An 18320-nucleotide genomic window follows, 5' to 3' on the forward strand; every position below is an offset into this window, starting at 1 on the left:
TCGCTGCCGCCGCCGCTGTCGCCGTGGTGACCGCGGCCCCGGCGGCCCCGGAAGCGGCGGCGCACGCGGCCGGAAGCGGTGGTGGCGGCAGCGATGGCGGCAGCGGTGGCGCGGCGCGGATCCTTCTCGGACTCCGGCTCGGACTCGGAGGATTCCTCGCTCTCGGACTCCGAGGTGAGCCCGTGGCCGCGGTGGCGAGGCCGGTGGGGAAGGGACGCCCGGTGCCGGCGGCGCAGACTGACCGAACTCTCCCACAGCTCCAGGAGGCCTTCGCGAGGGGCGCGCTGAAGCCGGGGCTCAACGTGGTGCTGGAGGAGCGGCCGAAGCGGCGCAATGACACGGTGAGCGGGGAATGCGGGTGCCAGGAAAACTCCGGCCAGGCCCGGGCCCCCACAGCCGGGTGCGGGGCGCAGGAGGCGCGGCGGGACCGCGGGGTCGGGGCCGGGCGGGCTCCGGTGCTCTGCACTGCGGGGTGGTTTCGGGTGTGTCCCCGCGGGCCCGAGGAGCGGTGTGACTCGGACACTGAGCCGGGCCAGCCGTGCGGATCGGTCCGTGCTGAGCTGTGCTGAGCTGTGCTCCTTTCACAGGACGGCCTGAAGCAGTGCCTGGCCGAATTCAAGCAGCAGCTCACATGGGTGGAAAGGCTGGACGTGACTCTGGGCCCGGTCACGGACCCCGTTTCTCAGAGTGCTTCTACGTCTGATGCCATTGACCCTGAGAATGATTTCCAGAGAGAGATGAGTTTGTAAGTGTCCAAAAGAGATTTCAGGTAGTGTCCCAGTGTGTTGCTGCGTTTTTGGAGTTGTGTTTCACCAGTGTGCTACAGACTGCTACACTGGCTGTCGCTGTGGTACTCATTCGACGGCTCTGAATATTTTCTGAAATATCTACAAATTAGTGCTAGTATATTTAACTGCTGTGTGACTGAAAATAATTAATTTCCCTCTTCATAGCAGACTTCATTCTTTGCTGAAAAGTTTATTTTAAAAGCTCCTTGATAGCAGGACTAACGCTTTAACACAAGATACGGATTTTTCTTTGTGGGTTTATTTTGGTGCTCTTCCAGTTCTCTTGTTTTGCTTTGCCTTTTATATTCCAGCATAAAAAAACCTGGTACCTAAGCTGCTTTCTGTGCACTGGATGTGCACAGAATGTTGATATAATTCCAGACCAATGCTTGCTAGATCCCAATATCAGCCTGCTTGTGTGAGCAGTTTGTGTCAGCACTGTGAGCTGCCCAATATGCAGTGACAACTGGTGCAGTGACAGAACTGGTGCAGTGACAGAGCGGGTGCAGTGACAGAGCCGGTGCAGTGACAGAACTGGTGCAGTGACAGCTGGTGCTGTGACAGAGCCGGTGCAGTGACAGAGCCGGTGCAGTGACAGAGCCGGTGCAGTGACAGAGCGGGTGCAGTGACAGAGCGGGTGCAGTGACAGAACTGGTGCAGTGACAGCTGGTGCAGTGACAGAGCGGGTGCAGTGACAGAGCCGGTGCAGTGACAGAACTGGTGCAGTGACAGAGTGGGTGCAGTGACAGAACTGGTGCAGTGACAGAGTGGGTGCAGTGACAGAGTGGGTGCAGTGACAGAGTGGGTGCAGTGACAGAACTGGTGCAGTGACAGAGCCGGTGCAGTGACAGAGCGGGTGCAGTGACAGCTGGTGCAGTGACAGCTGGTGCTGTGCTCTCTCCCAGCTATCGGCAGGCGCAGGCAGCTGTCCTGGAGGCCCTCCCTAGGCTGCATAAGCTCCAAGTTCCTACAAGGAGGCCGGATGATTACTTTGCAGAGATGGCCAAATCAGACCAACAGATGCAGAAGGTATGTGCAATGAATGCCTTTCTTTCCTGTGTAAAAATGTCTTACTTTGTTGTGTAATGTGTGCGTTTTAGTCTGTGGTAGGGTTTAAATTTAAGGTGTGATGTGTGAGTACTGACCTTCATCTCTTTTCTGATTCCTGTGACAACAATTGGGTTTGAAACTTTGTGACAGGAGATTTCTTTTTGTTTAGGTATTTCAGTACAATGTGGGGAGTTTTTATAACAGGTTGGGTGATAAAGTAGAAAAACATGATTTATACTTCATCCTGAAAATGTTTAATAATAAAAAGGGAGAAATTTTCTTAGTATGTGTAACAGTGGATGTAAAGTTGCCTGTGTTTTTGCTCTTTGTCATAAAACTTGCAGATGACTGTGGCTTTAATGCAATCCTTTTTTTCCTGTTAAAGTATCACCTTTTGTTTATTGTCAGTGTGTTCTGGTTTTCTGTGATTTTAAACTGTATGCTGTTGAATGAATCTGTTTTGGATAGAAAATTAGATTGGTGTAGGAAATAAGACTTTCACGCATTTCCTTCTTGACCGTAGTCTTTGTTCAAAATGGAACTCTATTTTTTGTTCTAGATTTGGAAAAAAGACTAAATTGTATATATGAAACAAAAATGAGCTGGATTGTAGTTTGAAGGTTCATGTATCATTGGGTCACTGTTTTGCTTTCTGATGGAACCTTTCTAGATAAGATGAAGAATGATCATTAGCTTGTACTAAGGCTTAAGTCAATCCTGCACATTACTGTACTCTTCTTCTGCTGACTTCCATTTGAAGAACAGTTTTTATCTCCTACTGGAGTCACTAGACTGCATCATGAAGATCTGTGTTGAAATCTTTGTAATTCTTCGTAAGGCAGCGTCCTTATAAAATGTTTGTGAATAAGGACAGAACAGAAAAGATGTTTTCTACAGTATTGTTGACTTTTCTTCAGTGCTATACTTTTAAAAATGACAAGAGAGAAACTGTTAAGTCTTCTTTATACACCCAAATAGACTCAGTCTGACAAGATACTCTCAGTTCCATTAGAGCCCATTGTAAGGCTTTGTCTTCTCTCTTGTGCGAGTTTTGTCTTTTTAGCCAGATTTTCACTATAGATCGGTTCAGGAATTTTTCTAATGACTGTTCCTTGAGCTGAAAGGATGGTATGTCTTATAGGCATTATCTGATTGAGAGGTGTTTTCTTTTTTATACTCATAGATAGTTCACAAATACTGACTTCAGGACTGTGCAGAAAATATAAAATTCTCTTTTTTCTTTTGTGTTACTGATAAATTTTGGGGTTTTTTTGTTCCCTAATTAGATTCGACAAAAACTTAAGAGTAAACAGGAAGCAATGGAAAGGTCTGAAAAAGCAAAACAACTCCGTGCAATGAGAAAATATGGCAAGAAGGTGAGGAGCTACCAAAGGGACGTGTGCAAAAGGATCTGTGACAAGAATTTAGAGCCTGAGTGAGGAGCTGGAAAAGTGAGACCACAGGAGTGTGGCTAAAACACCCAGAATCTGTCTAGTCTTCTGTCTAGCTGCTCTGAAGGAAAACAGAAAAAAAGATAGGTTTCCTTAAAAAAAAAAAAAAGTATGGGACATTGCAAGGAGCAGCACTAACATTCTGCTTATAATCTCAGGTGCAAGTTGAGATTCTGCAGAAGAGACAAAAGGAGAAGAAAAATATGTTGAATGCAGTCAAGAAATACCAGAAAGGTAAAGTCAACTTGTCCAAGAGAGCAAATGTGTGAGGGCAGTAGTGGTGTGTGAGCAGCCTAGGGCAGTGTGATGCGGTCACTGTGTCTGTAGTTCTGGGCCTTGAGGTTGGAAAGCTGCTGCTGTGCAGAACTGTGTGCCGGTGGCAGTGAAAAGCTTTCCAAGCAGCTGTTCTTCAGTGAGGGTGACCTGTTGCTATTAATTGCTTAGACTGAAAATTTGTATTTTCTGAGGTGTAGCTGTGATGTCTTCACTCTTGCAGGTCTCTCTGACAAGCTGGACTTTCTAGATGAAGAGCAGACGTCATCTCAGGGGAATAAAAAAGGCAATGCAAATCAACGGACAAAGAAGGGGTGAGACCAGAAACGGAAGACAGTTAAACACAGAATGTTGTGATTTTTTCAGTCTTTTTAGGGGATAATTTTGTGGAACAAGATAACTGTTCTGTTTAGTGTTAAAAGATGTCCAAGGTGGCTTTCTGTCCCTAAAGGGAAGAAAACTATGGCCAAAATGGAACAGAGACTGAAATGTGCTAATTTCTGCATCTTTCTTAAGAGGGGGAAGGTTTATGATGGTTGATGGGAGACCATGAGTGTATACATGTGTGTCTTGAGAGCTCTCTGAAACAAGGAATGTAGGCAGTGATGCTGGTCGGTTGTTTTTCAGACCAAATGCCAAAAGACGATACAAAAATCAGAAGTTCGGTTTTGGTGGGAAGAAGAAGGGCTCAAAGTGGAACACAAAGGAGAGTTTTAATGACATATCCAGCTTCCAGTCAAAAGTGGCTCACAACAAAGGCCCAGGAAAAGGAGGAAGAGGAGGAAAAGGAGGGAAGAAAGCCCTTAATGTAAGTAAAATGTTGCATGAAAATGATCCTGGTTGGCTAGGAAGCCAGGCCTTGTCTGGTAGAGAGAGACCAAGTGCATGATGGGTGCCTCTAGCATCTGTAAGTGATGCCTGTCTTTGGGAGCTAAGCATAATTCAGTTACTAACAGAGGTGGGGACAGTGGTTTGATATCAGCAGGAAACTAAGAAGTGGAGTTAAAAAGTGCTGTTTGCCACCTGTGTGCCAAAACCTCCGTCTCCAGACGTTCTGACAAATAGCCTCTCTGTGGTATCCTTCCTGAGCTATAGAGTTAGAAGAAAGGAGGAGAACATGAAAATAAAGTTCTGAATCTGTCTTTTTTTTTTTTTTTTTTTTTTTAGAAGAGACCTGGAAAGAGAGCAAGACAGAAAATGAAGAACCGAGCCCGCTAAGAGAACTGTGCTCTCCAGTGGGGTTCCTGTGGTTTTTTGTGTTCAAGGGTGTGTTTCTGCTGTCATCAAGGAGCTAACTGTGGAGCAAGCTGGATGCTTTGCAGTGGCAAGGAAAAAAAGTCAGTGGAAACCAGTGCCTTATCACTAATTTCCTCTTACTGGCTGTTTTGTTGAAGGATTGTTTTCTACTTAAACCTTTGGGGTGTGAACGCATTAAATGGTTTGCACAGAACTACGTGTAATTCATGTTTAGCTGTTCAGTGAATGGTGGCTGAAGCTTGCCCTTTGTTCCCTTCATTCTGACAGCTTTTTCCACCACTGCTGTTAAGATGAAGTTGGTGAGTTCTGGGTCATGTTGCCAATATCAAAATAAGAAGTCTGAAGCTTTTTGAGATGTTACAATGTTTTTTTTAGACTATTTGTGTGGATGGGTATAGAAACAGCAGTGAGACAATACAGAGCCTTACAGATAGGTTTATTTGTGTCACCGTTGTCAGGTTGCAAGTCTGCACAGATTAAAGTTTTCTCTTTTCTATTGTCTCTCACTAGAAATCTGCCAGACTTGCTAGATAACGAGCAGAGCCTAACACATTCCATGTCATTAAGATTCTATCTGTGGCTTTCCCCCTGTCCTAGTCCTTAGACTTGTCTCCCCGTGGTGCAGGGTAGCCATGGATGGTAATCTCAGTTTTCTGGCGTGGGAAGTAGAATCTGATATCAGTGCGGTCAAAAGGAACCTAGGGAAAAAAAATGACAGTCATGTGCTTTTACTAAAATTAGTAGTAGTAGTTCCTCCTGGGGAGAGTGATGCATGGTGTTCCACTGCTGAGAAATGTCCAAATGACAGAAGAGCGGGGTACCACTGTACTGTTCACTGCTTTGTCATGGTCAAACCTGCTGAAAAAGGAAAACTTAACAAATTAAACAGCATCATGAGTTCTGACTCTAAAAATTGAACTTGCTCCCCTGCACACAAGTTTAGTTGCCTCTGCCCTGTCAGACTAATCCCAGCAGTTCCTTAATACCACAGAGCCCATCTGGGATGTCTGTCTCTACCCTTGTCATGAGTAACTACTTTACTTGATGTATAATATGAAAAGTCAATGAAGACTGTTTTATTTTCTTATTTATCTTAGTTTTCTTTATAACAGGCCAAAATTTGCCTTTCCCAAGACACTAATCCACAAAGTCAATCATCACAGCTGTTGGTCAGACCTGACTGATGTCTCAGCTTGTTAATCATATTTCTTTTCCTCCTTATTCACACTTCCCCAAATGAATCCTCACTGGTGTATTTGCTTTGGGTATACTTATATGATTATTAATTTTATGGTTCTGCTTGCAATTTGTTTGAAAGATGCTGTGCAGCAGCATGTTTCTTTTCACAGTACTTCTGTATGTCACTTCACATTGCTCACTACACCATTTCTCATGGCTGAATGCTTTAATAAACAGCCCTGAGTACACCTGTGGCATTTGGCAGTGTGCTGTCACTGTCACTAGATGCTTTGCAGTCAGGTTTCTCAGGGGATGTGTACTGCTCCTCTGTTCACAAGTCTGTGCCAGCATGAAGAGTTCTCTTAGGTGCAAATTTTAAAAATTTGTTTTCTCTGAACAGTTCTGCTTGTTCCCTGTAATTCTTGTTTTCCTTGTTTGCCACAAATTGTTTTCCTGCATGAATATTTTCCAGTGTGGCAGGGTTAATGTCTCTGAATCCTGTAAAGAGCTGAGTCTTTAAGCATCCTACTCACCAAAGGTGTTGTATGCCAGCCAATTTCTTGGCTTTCAGTTTGTGGCTCTGAGTATTTCTCTCTTGGCACCTCTGCTGCACGGTGAAGAAGATTCAGGAATTCATCTGTGTTTTAAGAGATACAAACACAAATGAAAGTGTGTTTAAAAATCAGTCACCTGTGGACATGTGTTAGAATGGGACATCTTAACACTGTCCAAGCAACAACTAGAACAGCAAGGGTAGAGGCAGCCTCTGTGCTTCTGTGAATGATATTGTCAGAATATGCACGGTGATGTTTCTACTGGAATATTTCCTGAGGAAGTTTCAAGATTTTCCTGACAATACTGTCCTGTTAATTCTGGTATCCCTGTCTACTGTACTGCAGCATTTTACTTTCCCTACACCACATCTAGTACAAACCAGTGCTCCATGAGAGCTCTCGACTTTCTCAGTTGCCTGAGACCTGCAGCCTTTCACTGGTTTGGTTTTCTACCCTCCCCAGACCTTGAATAGAGCAGGACAACTTTACCTGACCCATGAAGGTTTTTAGACAAAATTAGCATGTTAGAAATAAGGGAGCAGCTGCTATAAGGGCTCTTAAAACTGGTAACCAGTGCTCTAAAGTAAGACTTGGCAGTCATTTCAGCAGTTTGTGTGGTGGTTAGGTAGAATCTGCAATGGCAGGCAACATGTACATATAGAACATGCTTCTAGGTATTTTTGTTTTCCCCTGAGAGCTTTAGATTCTCAACCAAAAAGTTATAGTATGAATATAAGGAATTTGATATCTTTTAGAGTTTATATATATATTAATTAAAAACAAAAATAAGAGTGTAATTGTATGGATGCAAACTTGTGCTGAAAATGGAAAGTAATGGGAAAGGCCCTTAAAGTGGAAAAAAACCCTGCTTTACAAAAAAAAATCATAAATGAGTTTAACTTACTCACAGAGGTGTTTCCACATACGTGATATTTTAGACTGATTACAGTTATTAAATGTTATGTATTAATAATTTTCTTATGTAGTTATCACAAGCTTTTCAGGGATTTCTTACCATTTATCGGCTCTTGTATGTTCTCATGCCAAGACATTGGCTTCCTAGCGACCATGTGAACTGGAAAGAAACGAGACAGGTGCATGACTTTAATGTGAATTTGGAATCACAGCCAGGTACAGAATACGTGTTATTGAACTGCATGTGCATAGAAGAAAATGAGTTAGAAATACTGATTAATGGCAAATTCTAGGGAGGGAAGGGCATTAAGTGTACTAAAGGCCTTTCAACAGGATGCTGCCTGTGCTTACCATATCAGAGTCCCACCCCACTCAAGGGGTGCCCTGCAGAGTGCCAAGTCTTAGGAAATTCTTTTCCTTTGTTATTTTATTGCAAAACCTGGACTCGAAAGAATCTACTCACGTCACCTGTGCTAGCACTGACTGAATTGGTAGGTAGAAAGCAGATCAGGGTCTGAAGGAACATGGTATAGTGTTGGGGTCCTCTACCCCATCTTGGCTCTGTATTTACAGAATTTCTAAGTACCACGTCCCGAATAGTTGCCTCACTTCTGCGTGATTACTAAAGGCACCATCTGGGCAAGCGAGTGTGCAGACCGGTTCCTCAGGCAAAAGGGAAGCCCACCAGTCGCCCTTTCTAGTGACCACTGCTGCCAGCTTGTGTGCAGCTGCTCGTCCCAGACGTGCAGCTGAGCGCTGCGGGCCTCCTTCCGGCACCCCCCACTCCCCTCACGGCTTGTCTCGCCCCCGGGGCTTTACGCCAGTTCCCTGTGGCCGCGAGGCCTCACTGGGACGGACGGGGTTCACGGTGTACTGCGTGAAGAGCAGCTGCCAGCGGCGCTCCTTCTTGGCCCGCTCGGCGTGGAAGCGGTTCTGCAGCGCGTCCGGCGGCTCCCTCCCGCTGCGGCCGGCGGCCATGGCCCCGCGCGTCCCGCGGCCTTGGCGACGCCCGCCTACTGCCGGCGAGGCCGCTGATTGGCCAGCTCGGCGCTCCGCCTCGCGCCCCGCCCTTCCCGCCTCCTATTGGCCGTCGGGTTAAAGCTCCCGGCGCTGATTGGCGGCGGCGCACGCGGCGCGTTTGAACGGCCGGCGGGGCGATGGAGGCGGCGGAGCTGCGCTGCACGGCGGCCGTGGAGCAGCCGCTGCCGGGGGGGCTCGCCCCGCGCCGCCGCGTGATGCGGGACGCGACCGTGCTGCTGGGCCGCAACGAGCTGCGGCAGCCCGTGCTGCGGCTGGCCGGCGGCAGCGGCGCGGCGGCGGCCGTGCTGAGCTTCGTGCTGGCCGGCGACGCCGTGAGGCTCTTCACGCGGTTCGCGAAAGAAGGGCGGGCGGCGGTGCGGGTGGCGCCGGACGGCGCCCAGGTGCTGCTGTCCGACTGCCCCCCGGACGCGCTGCTCCGCTTCCTCCGCCTCCTGCGGCTCAAGGTGGCCGCCGGGTCGCGGGACGCACCGCGCCGCCCCCGCCTGCTGGACCGGCCGCCGCCGTCCTTCTCCGTCATCAGCCCGGTGCAGGAGCGGGACCTGCCGGGCGGCCCCGGCCGCCCCCGCGCCGGCCAAGAGCGGGGGGAGCGCCCCGCGGAGGTGAGTCCCGGGCCAGGGGACGGCCCCGGGTAGCGGCCCTGCCCTCACAGCGCGGCCCCGCCCGTCCCGCAGGTGACCCGCGCGGAGAGGCGCCCCCCGGCGAGGCTCTCGGCGGAGCAGGAGGCGGTGCTGGGCGCCGTGCGCAGCGGGAAGAGCATCTTCTTCACCGGCTCGGCAGGTGAGGGGCCCCGGCCACTCTCGTCGACTCCCCGGGGAGAGTCCTGGCCATTGACTCCTTGCTTCTCCCTCGAAGGGACGGGGAAGTCGTTCCTGCTGAAGAGGATCGTGGGCTCCCTCCCTCCGAACATCACCTACGCCACAGCCAGCACGGGAGTGGCGGCTTGTCACATCGGCGGCACTACCCTCCACGCCTTTGCAGGTGATGGCCCGCCCGACGGCGAGGGGCTGGGAGCTCCTACTCCCTTCCCAAAGAATCAGGAGCACACGAAAGCATTGCTTTTTTTGTCCTGTGACAGGGATCGGCTCTGGGAAGGCACCCCTGGAACAGTGCATTCAGCTGGCAGAGAGGCCAGGGGTGCGCCAGCATTGGCTGGCCTGCCAGCACTTAATTATCGATGAGATCTCAATGGTGGATGGCAAGTTCTTTGACAAGCTGGAGGCAGTGGCAAGGTGAGCTATTGTCAGGTCAAACTAGCAGAAATTAATGTCCCTAAACTTCCTTTCTCTAGTTTTGTGAATGGATACAAGGCAGCTGCTGGTACAGGACTGTAAGGAAACATGAAATCATAGCATCTGGGTCGATCCTTACCATGAGATAGGTTTTGGTCATGTCCACTCCTCACTCACAGCTATGGCTGTTTGGGTTATTCTCTCCATCTTCTGAGCTAAGTGCTGTCTATAGAACTGAGTCCAGAATGTAGCTGTAGTGTAACAGTCACTAAAGAACTGAGACTAACAATGACCTCAGGGGTAGGTAAGCAAATCAAATTTAATGTCTCGTACTAGCATTGCTTAATTATTCAAGCTCTTCTGAGGCAGCTGGGGATAAGCATCTTTCCCTGCAGGTTGTCTTGGTTTGAATATACTGACAGAGTAAGAAGTAACTTCTGGGACCTGACTGCATCCAGATTCCGGAGGACATTGAAAACTTCTCTTCCATCCCTTTCAGGGCAGTCAGAAAACGGGATGAGCCTTTTGGAGGAATTCAGCTTATTATCTGTGGGGATTTCTTACAGCTACCCCCAGTCTGCAAGGCTAATGAAGAAACCAAGTTCTGCTTCCAGGTACAAAACTGTTCCTAAACTCATTCTCATACTTTGAGTCTGACTCTTTCTTAACAAGAGAATGATTTTTTTCCAGGCAAAAAGCTGGAGGAAATGCATCCACATAAACATGGAGCTGACTGAAGTGCGGAGACAGACTGACAAGACCTTTGTCTCACTCCTCAGTGCGATTCGTGTAGGCAGGTGAGAAGAAACTCCTCTTTCTTTGTAATCCCTGCTCCCCACTGATGGAGCAGAGGAAAGAGCAGTTTGTCACTTTTCTGTGCTCTGTCAGGAATGTGTAGCTGTGGGCAAAAGCTATAAATGCCTTAGTTAACATAGACAGGTTTCATATATGCTGCTCTGGTAAGGAAGGACAATTCCTAGGGTCCCTCTGCAATTTCTGTGAATTAATTCAAAGGATCCCTAGCTGGCAGTGGCTAGGGCAGGGCTGGGGCACACACACTGGCTCTGCTCTCTGACTTTATGCAGGTATCTTTCTCTGTCCTCTCTGGAGGCTGGTAGCTTGCAAAGGCTGATCTAGCTGTGTGGAGCTTATTGCTGCTCAGCCTGTTCCTGGTCACTTTAAAGAAGAATCCCCTTTTCCTGGCTACCAGGTGCACAGAAGAGGTTACCAGGCAGCTGATGCAGACGGCTGCTCACAGGTCTGAGCGTGATGGGATCCTGGCTACGAGGCTCTGCACCCATAAAGATGATGTAGAAACAACCAATGAGAGACGCTTGCAACAGCTACCAGGTGAACTTGGTGGAGGAAACTGCTGGCTTTGGGCTGAGCTCTGCATGGATGCAATGGGGGTACGGGGGTGTCAGGTGGAGCTAGTGTTCTGCCATGCACAGCAGCGCCAGTCCAAGCTCTGTGTGTTGGAGTTGAGGTGTCTGGGGGAAAACCTCTCAATTTTTTTTAAAAAATCCGAGATGTCACTATCTGGTTTGTAAGAGACAGCAAGTTCATTGCTTGCTGTGAGGTAGGGTGGGTAAATTGTTGCCTCCACACCCTTGCTTTTTCTTTCTATAGCATCATAGAAAGGCCATGCTCTATCCAGCCATGACTTGAATTAAAGGCTATTTAATTTTTTGCATCCCTTGCTGGCACTTGGATTCTTCCTTAGTCTGCTTTGGAGATCTGGTGTTGGTAGTGAGTGAAACTGCTCAAAATGCTGTCTGCCCAGTTCTTATTTACTGCTGACTTTTCATTCCTGTGCTTTTCCATGCTCTGGAAGTTACTTAGGGAAGGAAGGCAATAGTGGGCTCTCTGCTGTTAGATGTGACAAGGTTTGTGTGAGGATGTCCTAGCAGCAGAGCAGAATGAATATTAAAAGAGGAATTGCTGTTAGAAATATATGCCGAACGTCTTGAAATGCTATGTAGAATATGTTCAACAGTTGTAAGTTCTGTCTTTCTTTCCTTAACAGGAGAAGTGCACATGTTTGAGGCTTTGGACAGTGACCCAATGCTAGTGAAATTAATTGATGCTCAGTGTCCTGTGGGGGGTAGAGTTGAGCTAAAGCTTGGAGCTCAGGTACGTGTGTGTACATACATGTGTGACAGACCATATCAAATGGTCTGGTTATGATCTTTTCATAAGAAAAATGGAGGAATATCAGAGAAATGTATAGAGTAGATTAACATATAGAACACAATTCAGTCTACAACGGCTATGCCAGGCGAAGAGAAGACTCTATCCTAATGTTTGTATCCTTTCTGGTTAGAATCTTATCCAGACAGAGGACGAGTTCAAGTCCATGTCTTGGGGACAGTGGTGATTGCTGTGACTTTGACAGACATGTCCAATCAAATTTAGAAGCTTTCCAGTAGCAGAGAGCACAAGCAGCCCTTGCCTGCAGTCTCAGCTCCAGGCACAGCAGCCCTCCCCACCTGTAAATGGCACTGCTTGCCATATTTGCTGGACTGGGCACAGGCTGTCAGAGTGGAAAGGATGTAGGATTGTACTTAGCAGTAGCACTGTTTGCTTTGGAAAATTGTCCCTTAGTTGTTCCCAAAATCTGGATATGCATAGGCTGGTGATGCCTGTCGAAGGGAAAACTGCTCCCTGGATCTGAGCTCACACCTGTGGACAGAAATAGCTCAAGTAAAGTGTTCAGTGCTGTAAAATGATGTAGTTAGGAATCTGAGGAAGGAAAAGCTGTGAAATAATTCCAATCAAATTGGAAATGGTGCTGCAATAGGCAGGTTAGGATGATTTGGCCATATCAGCCTGATGTGCTTATGCTTCCCAGCAGGAAGCTGAGCTGCAAGTAGCTGAATAGGCTGTAGAAGTAGTGCATTAAAGATTTTTCTTTTCCTCTGTAGGTGATGTTAGCAAAGAATCTGGATGTGTCTCAAGGGCTGGTGAATGGGGCACGAGGTGTTGTTGTGGGGTTTGAAAGTGAACAGAAGGGTAAGTAAGCCTTTCGATCTTTTGGTGCAAAAAGTGAAAAAATAACAAAACAGTTTGTCATTGGTGGCTGATGACTTCTTAATTTTGTTTACAGCTTAGTAACAATTTGAGGGAAAGCAGAGAGATCTCTGCAAGCTTGGGGCTCTCACGAGCTGTGATGTCATGTACTGCACCAGCTACAGCTATCTGTAGGCCTCTTGTGTTCTGTATTCTGTGTGTAAATGTTTATGCTCATTTGAATTTCCTGTTTGTTCTGCTGAAGCAAGTTTTGATGGATTTTTGTTTGTTTGTTTTTCCTAAAGAATAATGTTCTGCTACCTGCAAAATGTATTTTTCTCCACCTCTCAACTGGTAAAATACCTGCTTTTAATTCTTCTGCTTAAGTAGGTGTCAAATATCATTTCAGGACATGCTATTAACTGTCTGTGGATTTAGGTTTGGTTTAGCCAGAAAAAAGGTGTTCTTAAGCTGCTGACATCCTGGCTGCTGAGTGTCAGGAATAAATCCCTGTTTCTTTCCTGTTCCCATTCCTACAGGGCTGCCTAAGGTCAGGTTTCTCTGTGGGGTCACACAGATCATAAAAATGGAGAAATGGGTCATCAAAGGACCATCAGGAGTTCATCTGAGTCGTCAGCAATTACCTTTAAAATTGGCATGGGCCATTTCCATCCACAAGAGTCAGGTGGGTGTTCTCGTACAGCTGTCTATAGACTTTCACGCCATTACAAACCCTAAATCCTGGGTGAGCTTGCATTGCTGGTGAAACAGGAGGGAAAGCTGAAAGGCCCTTGTTGGGGGGGAACTCCAGAATATGTTCTAGCTGAGAGAGGACAGCATCTCTTTTGTTTGTGGGGCTGTCACTACTACTGGGGTTTCCTTAGGGGCACTGCCATCTGCAGAGTTGGTGTTGGACTATAAAGCAGCATTATTTACCACTGTGTGCTGATTAGTGTTCCCTGAGAGCATCAGGGACCCTGAGCTCTGCAGTGTAACTGAGGAAGCTGCTGGAGCCACAGCTGTGCTCTTTGGGCTGGACTTGCCCTTTGGCGATGTGCAGTAGGGATTTTTTGGAGCTCTGTGACCTGTGGGTTTGTTCCCATGCCACAGTTTAAACAAGGCCATGCTGTAAAGTCTGCTGCACCTGGGACAGCCCACGAGACAGGGTTGGCCAGGCCTTACCTAAACTCTCTCTGAGGACTGCTTGAGAACAGTGCCTGCTCCACTTAACTACTAAGAGTGAAACCAGCAGGATTTCTTTCCCTGCTCTGTTGATTAGATAAGATTTATGGAGTTTCATGCATCAAGAGCCTCACTGGAGTTAGTTAGTGGATCCTACTATCTACTAGAAATTTCCTGACAGTAGAAAAATGCCTTTGCTTTCTACTGATTCCCTTTTTTTTTAAATCAAAACCTTTTACCAAAGATGGTACCTCGGACAGGCTAGTGCTGATACATCACAGTGTTCTGGTTTGTTTGCTCTGTAACAAAGCTCTCTGTGCCGTTGATAGGGCATGTCTTTAGACTGTGTGGAAATCTCCCTGTCCCGTGTCTTTGAAAGTGGGCAGGCTTACGTAGCCCTCTCCCGAGCCCGAAGCCTTGCAGGTCTCCGTGTTCTGGATTTTGACCCCAAAGTAGTGAGAGCTGATCCTGCTGTGCTGCAGTTCTACAGACAGCTGAGGCGACACCAGCTTCGAACGCAGGTAAAGAAAGATCTCGTGCTAGCAAAGCCCGCTTTGTGCAACCAGCATCAGAGATGTGGGCACCAAGATGTTTCTTTTTCTTCCTAAGCAAAATCAACACTTGTAGTGGCAGGAGAGATGAAACTGCAGAGAGGGCAGGTAGCAGGGCAGCTCTTGGTGACAAAATATCCACTGCAGCGTTGGGGTTGTGTAACACTACTCGGTCCTCTGGGTGAAAGGGTGGGTCGGGATTCTTTGATCCTCCTCTCGCAGTAAGGAATGAAGGAGAAGTGGGCGCAAAAGAAATATCTGCTATTTTTTTCCTTTTTCTTTCTCCTCAAAGGATTCACCACACACCCATTCAGATGCTGATGAGAAGGAGAACTGGAAATGCAACTGAGAATGCTCTTCTGCTTTCTGTGAGGTGTCAGCACAGACTGCTGAGATGCAGTGATTTTGCTGTGCATATTTGATAACACAGACAAAGTCAAAGGAGGTTTTTTTATTTGCTTCGTTCAGCTGACTCTGGATATGTAGAACTACCCCCATCTCACATCTCTGGAATTGGGAAGGCTTCTGCAGGCCCCTCCTGAGCCCCCATCCTTGAGTAGTCCTGTGTCATAAACACAACTCTAGCAAACAAAATGACTGAACAAGGACCCCTGAGGGATGTTTGCACAGTTTTACCCTGTCTGAGGGACCTTCCTACCATTCTCTCCTGCCTGCTATCTGTATTTTATTCTCTGCACATACAGACTGAAACCTGTGTGCCTTTCTTCAAGTACACTACTGTTGAGAGATGGAAAGTGTGCGTCCTCTTTGCTTGGATGGATTGTTCACAGGAGCTGCTGACACAAGGGAAAGCAGTGCTAAATATCTGGAATACTTGATTTGCCTGCAAGAGAAGAGCTGTTCTTGCTGCTTGACACCAGGAGGCTTTGCATAACTTCTTCCACAAGCAGAACTGTCAGAACTGCACATTGCCTCTTATGCTGATACAGAGCATTTTTATTAGTCTGTTGTATACAATGTGGGTTTTTGTTTGTTTGTTTTTTAACCTTTTGAGATGAGCTGGCACTATTTAAATATAGGAAGAAATCCTGCATCTTACACCCATAATAATGGAACTATAAGAACTGTGAAAATTTATTACCCCATGAGCCAGAAGGGGGTGAGAGGAGATGGGTGCTGGAGGGAACCCTCTTGTTTAAGGCTCCCATTCAGATGGGAGTTTCTCCTGGAAAAAATATGTTTGACTAATAAGGTGGAACTTGAATGTTCAATAGAGTAGTGGCTAAGGACATGTGAAGTGAGCTGTAACTTCACTTGTTCCAGCAAAAGCAGAGAGGAGCAGAACTTATGTACTGTCTTCTTAATAAAGGAGAAGTTTGGTCTTTGTATTTTAGCACTTTGCTCAAAGCTAAAGTAACTTGTATATTTTAAAATGAATAACATGAAATAACATCCATCTGGAACTTGCTTCTTGCAGAGGAATTATCTAAAAAAACCTTTGCAGTGTAAGCAAGTTGAAGGCCATTTCTTGGCAGCTGCTCTCCTTAAAGCCGGGAAATGATGTTGACTAGCCAGTGGTTAACATAACAGAAAACAGACTGGGATAGGATTTCAAAATTTTTGAGTGTATTTCAGTGTTTTTGTTTCATTTTGGGCTTCTTTGTTTGTTTGTTTTTTTCTGGCCTTGAGAAGGTAGAGTCTTGGAGGAAGCAATAGTAAAAGACAGAAGTGTGACTATTATTCAGAGAGGTTCTTAATGTATCAGCACATTGTTTCTTCAAAGAAGTTTTGTGGGGAGTGGATGGAAGTACCTGGAGGTGGAGCTGGAGCCTATGAAAGGCAAGACCCAAACCCTGTTCTTGGCCAGGAGGCTGGTATCAGTTAACACCCTTGTGGGTTTTAAAGATGGGATGCTACAGTATGATGAGGGCATTGTGTTGCATTGGAATTTAAAGTGTGAGATCTGAAATGCTCAGAGTGTTCAGGTGAGTTTTACTGTTGGGGTAGAAAGCTACGAAGAATACGCCAGGCAAGTCCAGTCATTGACAATAAATTGATTTATTGACTGATTATGTAAGAGTGATGAGATAATGCATGTTCAAATCTCTTAATACCTCTTAAAAGTTCCTGTTCCTCTGTAATTGCGAGATAATTTAGAGTGTAAGAGTGCTGATTATGCACAATGCAAATAAACTTTTAATTGTCATCTTGTGGAGTAACTCAGCTGCAGCTTTCATGGACTTAGGGACTGAAATATTTCCAGTTGTATTGGGGGGGTGGGTTGGTGGCAGTTTGAGATAAAATGCTAAACAGAACTTTAAAATGAAAAGGTTAATCAATATTTCATTTAGTATTTAATCTACGTGAAATATTGTGGATGTGTTCTCAGTGATGGAACTGTGGAATCAGAATCACAGCAGAATTGCTGTGGCTTTTGAAGGGCTGGCAGCTGTTCTGAGGCCAAAAGGTGCCCGTCTGTGTAAATTTTGGATGTTCTTACTTCCAGCTGAAGCAGTCAGGACAAATCTGAGCAATCAGGCCCTGTCATGATGCCCTTTCAGTCAGGATTACGATGAGGCCTTTTTAAAATGGAATAAATGCTTCCCTATATGTGGGCTAAGAAATCTTGTAATACAATAAATATCCCTTCTTCCACATTCTCCATAACATGTTAATTTTTCTTACAGAGATACTAGCTAGAGCTAGAACTCAGTACATCACCATGGGATTAAAAAAAAAACCCACAACTTTTTATTGTGGTGATTGTACTGGAAGAACAGAGATACCCCTGCTCCTCTCTTCATTAGTCAGTCAAATGAAGAGGAATCTGAAGACTGAGCAGCTTTTTGCAGGAGGCTGCCCTGGGCCAGCCTCAGCACGTCTGGTGCTGCTGCTGCTTTCGAGGTGGCTCAGCAGGCTGGGTTTCTGCAGGGACAATTCACGTGGCTCGGGACAGAGCAAGCACTGGTGCCATCCTCAGCTTGCACAGCCCAGAGCTTGTGCTTCTGCCCTGTCCTGGGTGGGTCTTCTCCATGGGCTCTGCTCCTTCAGGGAAGAGTCTGCTCGGCCATGTTCTCTCCAGGGGCTGCAGAGGGACCTGGAGCATCTCCTCCCCCTGCCCCTGTGACCTGGGAGCTCCTGGGGCTCCTTTCTCCCACCTTTTCCTCCCACCCTGCCATTTCCCCCTCTGTCTGGAATTGGCCAGGTTGGGCAGGGGGCAGCCACGACCCCTCCTCACAGAGGTTCCCACCAGCACTGTGTCGCTAGAGGACACGAAAAGAATGATACTTACACAGTTAAATCCAGAGCAAAAAGAAGGGAAGTTTCTTTACTTGACCTCGCTTATATAGATTCTGGACAATGACTAGGGATTGGAGAATAAGGCTACCACCTCTCCACTCCACTGGGATTAGAAGTCCATCAATTGTCCCTCCACCGAGAGGAATGTGAAAACAATCACTTTGTCTATGTTACATGCATGAGAAACTCCACTACAAAAATGCAAACAAAGCAGAAGGCTGAAACAATATGGCACCAGCAGCGGGCTCGGACAGCCAAAACCCCGAGAAGCGGGGGAGCGCCGCGCTGCCCTGCCCGCAGCAGCGCCGGGCTCGTGTCCTGCGATGGGAGCAAAGGCTGGAGGCACTCAGCTATGGGTACAGGGGACAGGACAGGCTCCACCAGGGCATTCGGCCGTGCTGGGTCCTATCCCCGTGGAGAAAGAGACTCCCATGACTGTACTCCCATAAATATGGGGAATGGATATTGTCTCTCTCCACAAACTGAGGAGAAAGCATTTAAACATCTGCCTTAACTGCAGCTATCATTAGGTGAATTAAACTAAGAGTTTGATTCATAACTGGTATTTCTGTTACCACAA

General features: G+C 46.9%; 3 protein-coding genes across 3 annotated transcripts; 2 read left to right on the plus strand and 1 right to left on the minus strand.

The window, feature by feature from the left end:
- The first annotated feature begins 67 nt into the window (after positions 1 to 67).
- Positions 68 to 5328, plus strand: EBNA1BP2 (EBNA1 binding protein 2). Its single transcript, XM_040073522.2, has 9 exons — positions 68 to 174; positions 258 to 341; positions 588 to 745; positions 1694 to 1817; positions 3125 to 3214; positions 3448 to 3523; positions 3786 to 3876; positions 4190 to 4370; positions 4730 to 5328. Exons 1-9 carry the CDS (start codon positions 94 to 96, stop codon positions 4778 to 4780), a joined length of 936 nt encoding a protein of 311 aa, XP_039929456.1. The 5' UTR covers positions 68 to 93; the 3' UTR covers positions 4781 to 5328.
- Positions 5237 to 8445, minus strand: CFAP144 (cilia and flagella associated protein 144). The gene is made up of 4 exons (XM_040073523.1): positions 8316 to 8445; positions 7568 to 7627; positions 6532 to 6635; positions 5237 to 5517 (listed from the first exon to the last, which is right to left on the minus strand). The coding sequence occupies exons 1-4, from the start codon at positions 8443 to 8445 to the stop codon at positions 5413 to 5415; spliced, it is 399 nt and encodes a 132-aa protein (XP_039929457.1). The 3' UTR covers positions 5237 to 5412.
- Positions 8446 to 8624: 179 nt separating this feature from the next.
- On the plus strand, positions 8625 to 16659 carry PIF1 (PIF1 5'-to-3' DNA helicase). Its single transcript, XM_040072945.1, has 11 exons — positions 8625 to 9107; positions 9180 to 9486; positions 9584 to 9737; positions 10237 to 10351; positions 10428 to 10534; positions 10948 to 11087; positions 11764 to 11870; positions 12662 to 12749; positions 13286 to 13431; positions 14258 to 14449; positions 14772 to 16659. Exons 1-11 carry the CDS (start codon positions 8625 to 8627, stop codon positions 14826 to 14828), a joined length of 1896 nt encoding a protein of 631 aa, XP_039928879.1. The 3' UTR covers positions 14829 to 16659.
- The last annotated feature ends 1661 nt before the right edge of the window (positions 16660 to 18320 follow it).

This window comes from Hirundo rustica, chromosome 9 (assembly GCF_015227805.2).
Source record: "Hirundo rustica isolate bHirRus1 chromosome 9, bHirRus1.pri.v3, whole genome shotgun sequence".
Taxonomy (NCBI): domain Eukaryota; kingdom Metazoa; phylum Chordata; class Aves; order Passeriformes; family Hirundinidae; genus Hirundo; species Hirundo rustica.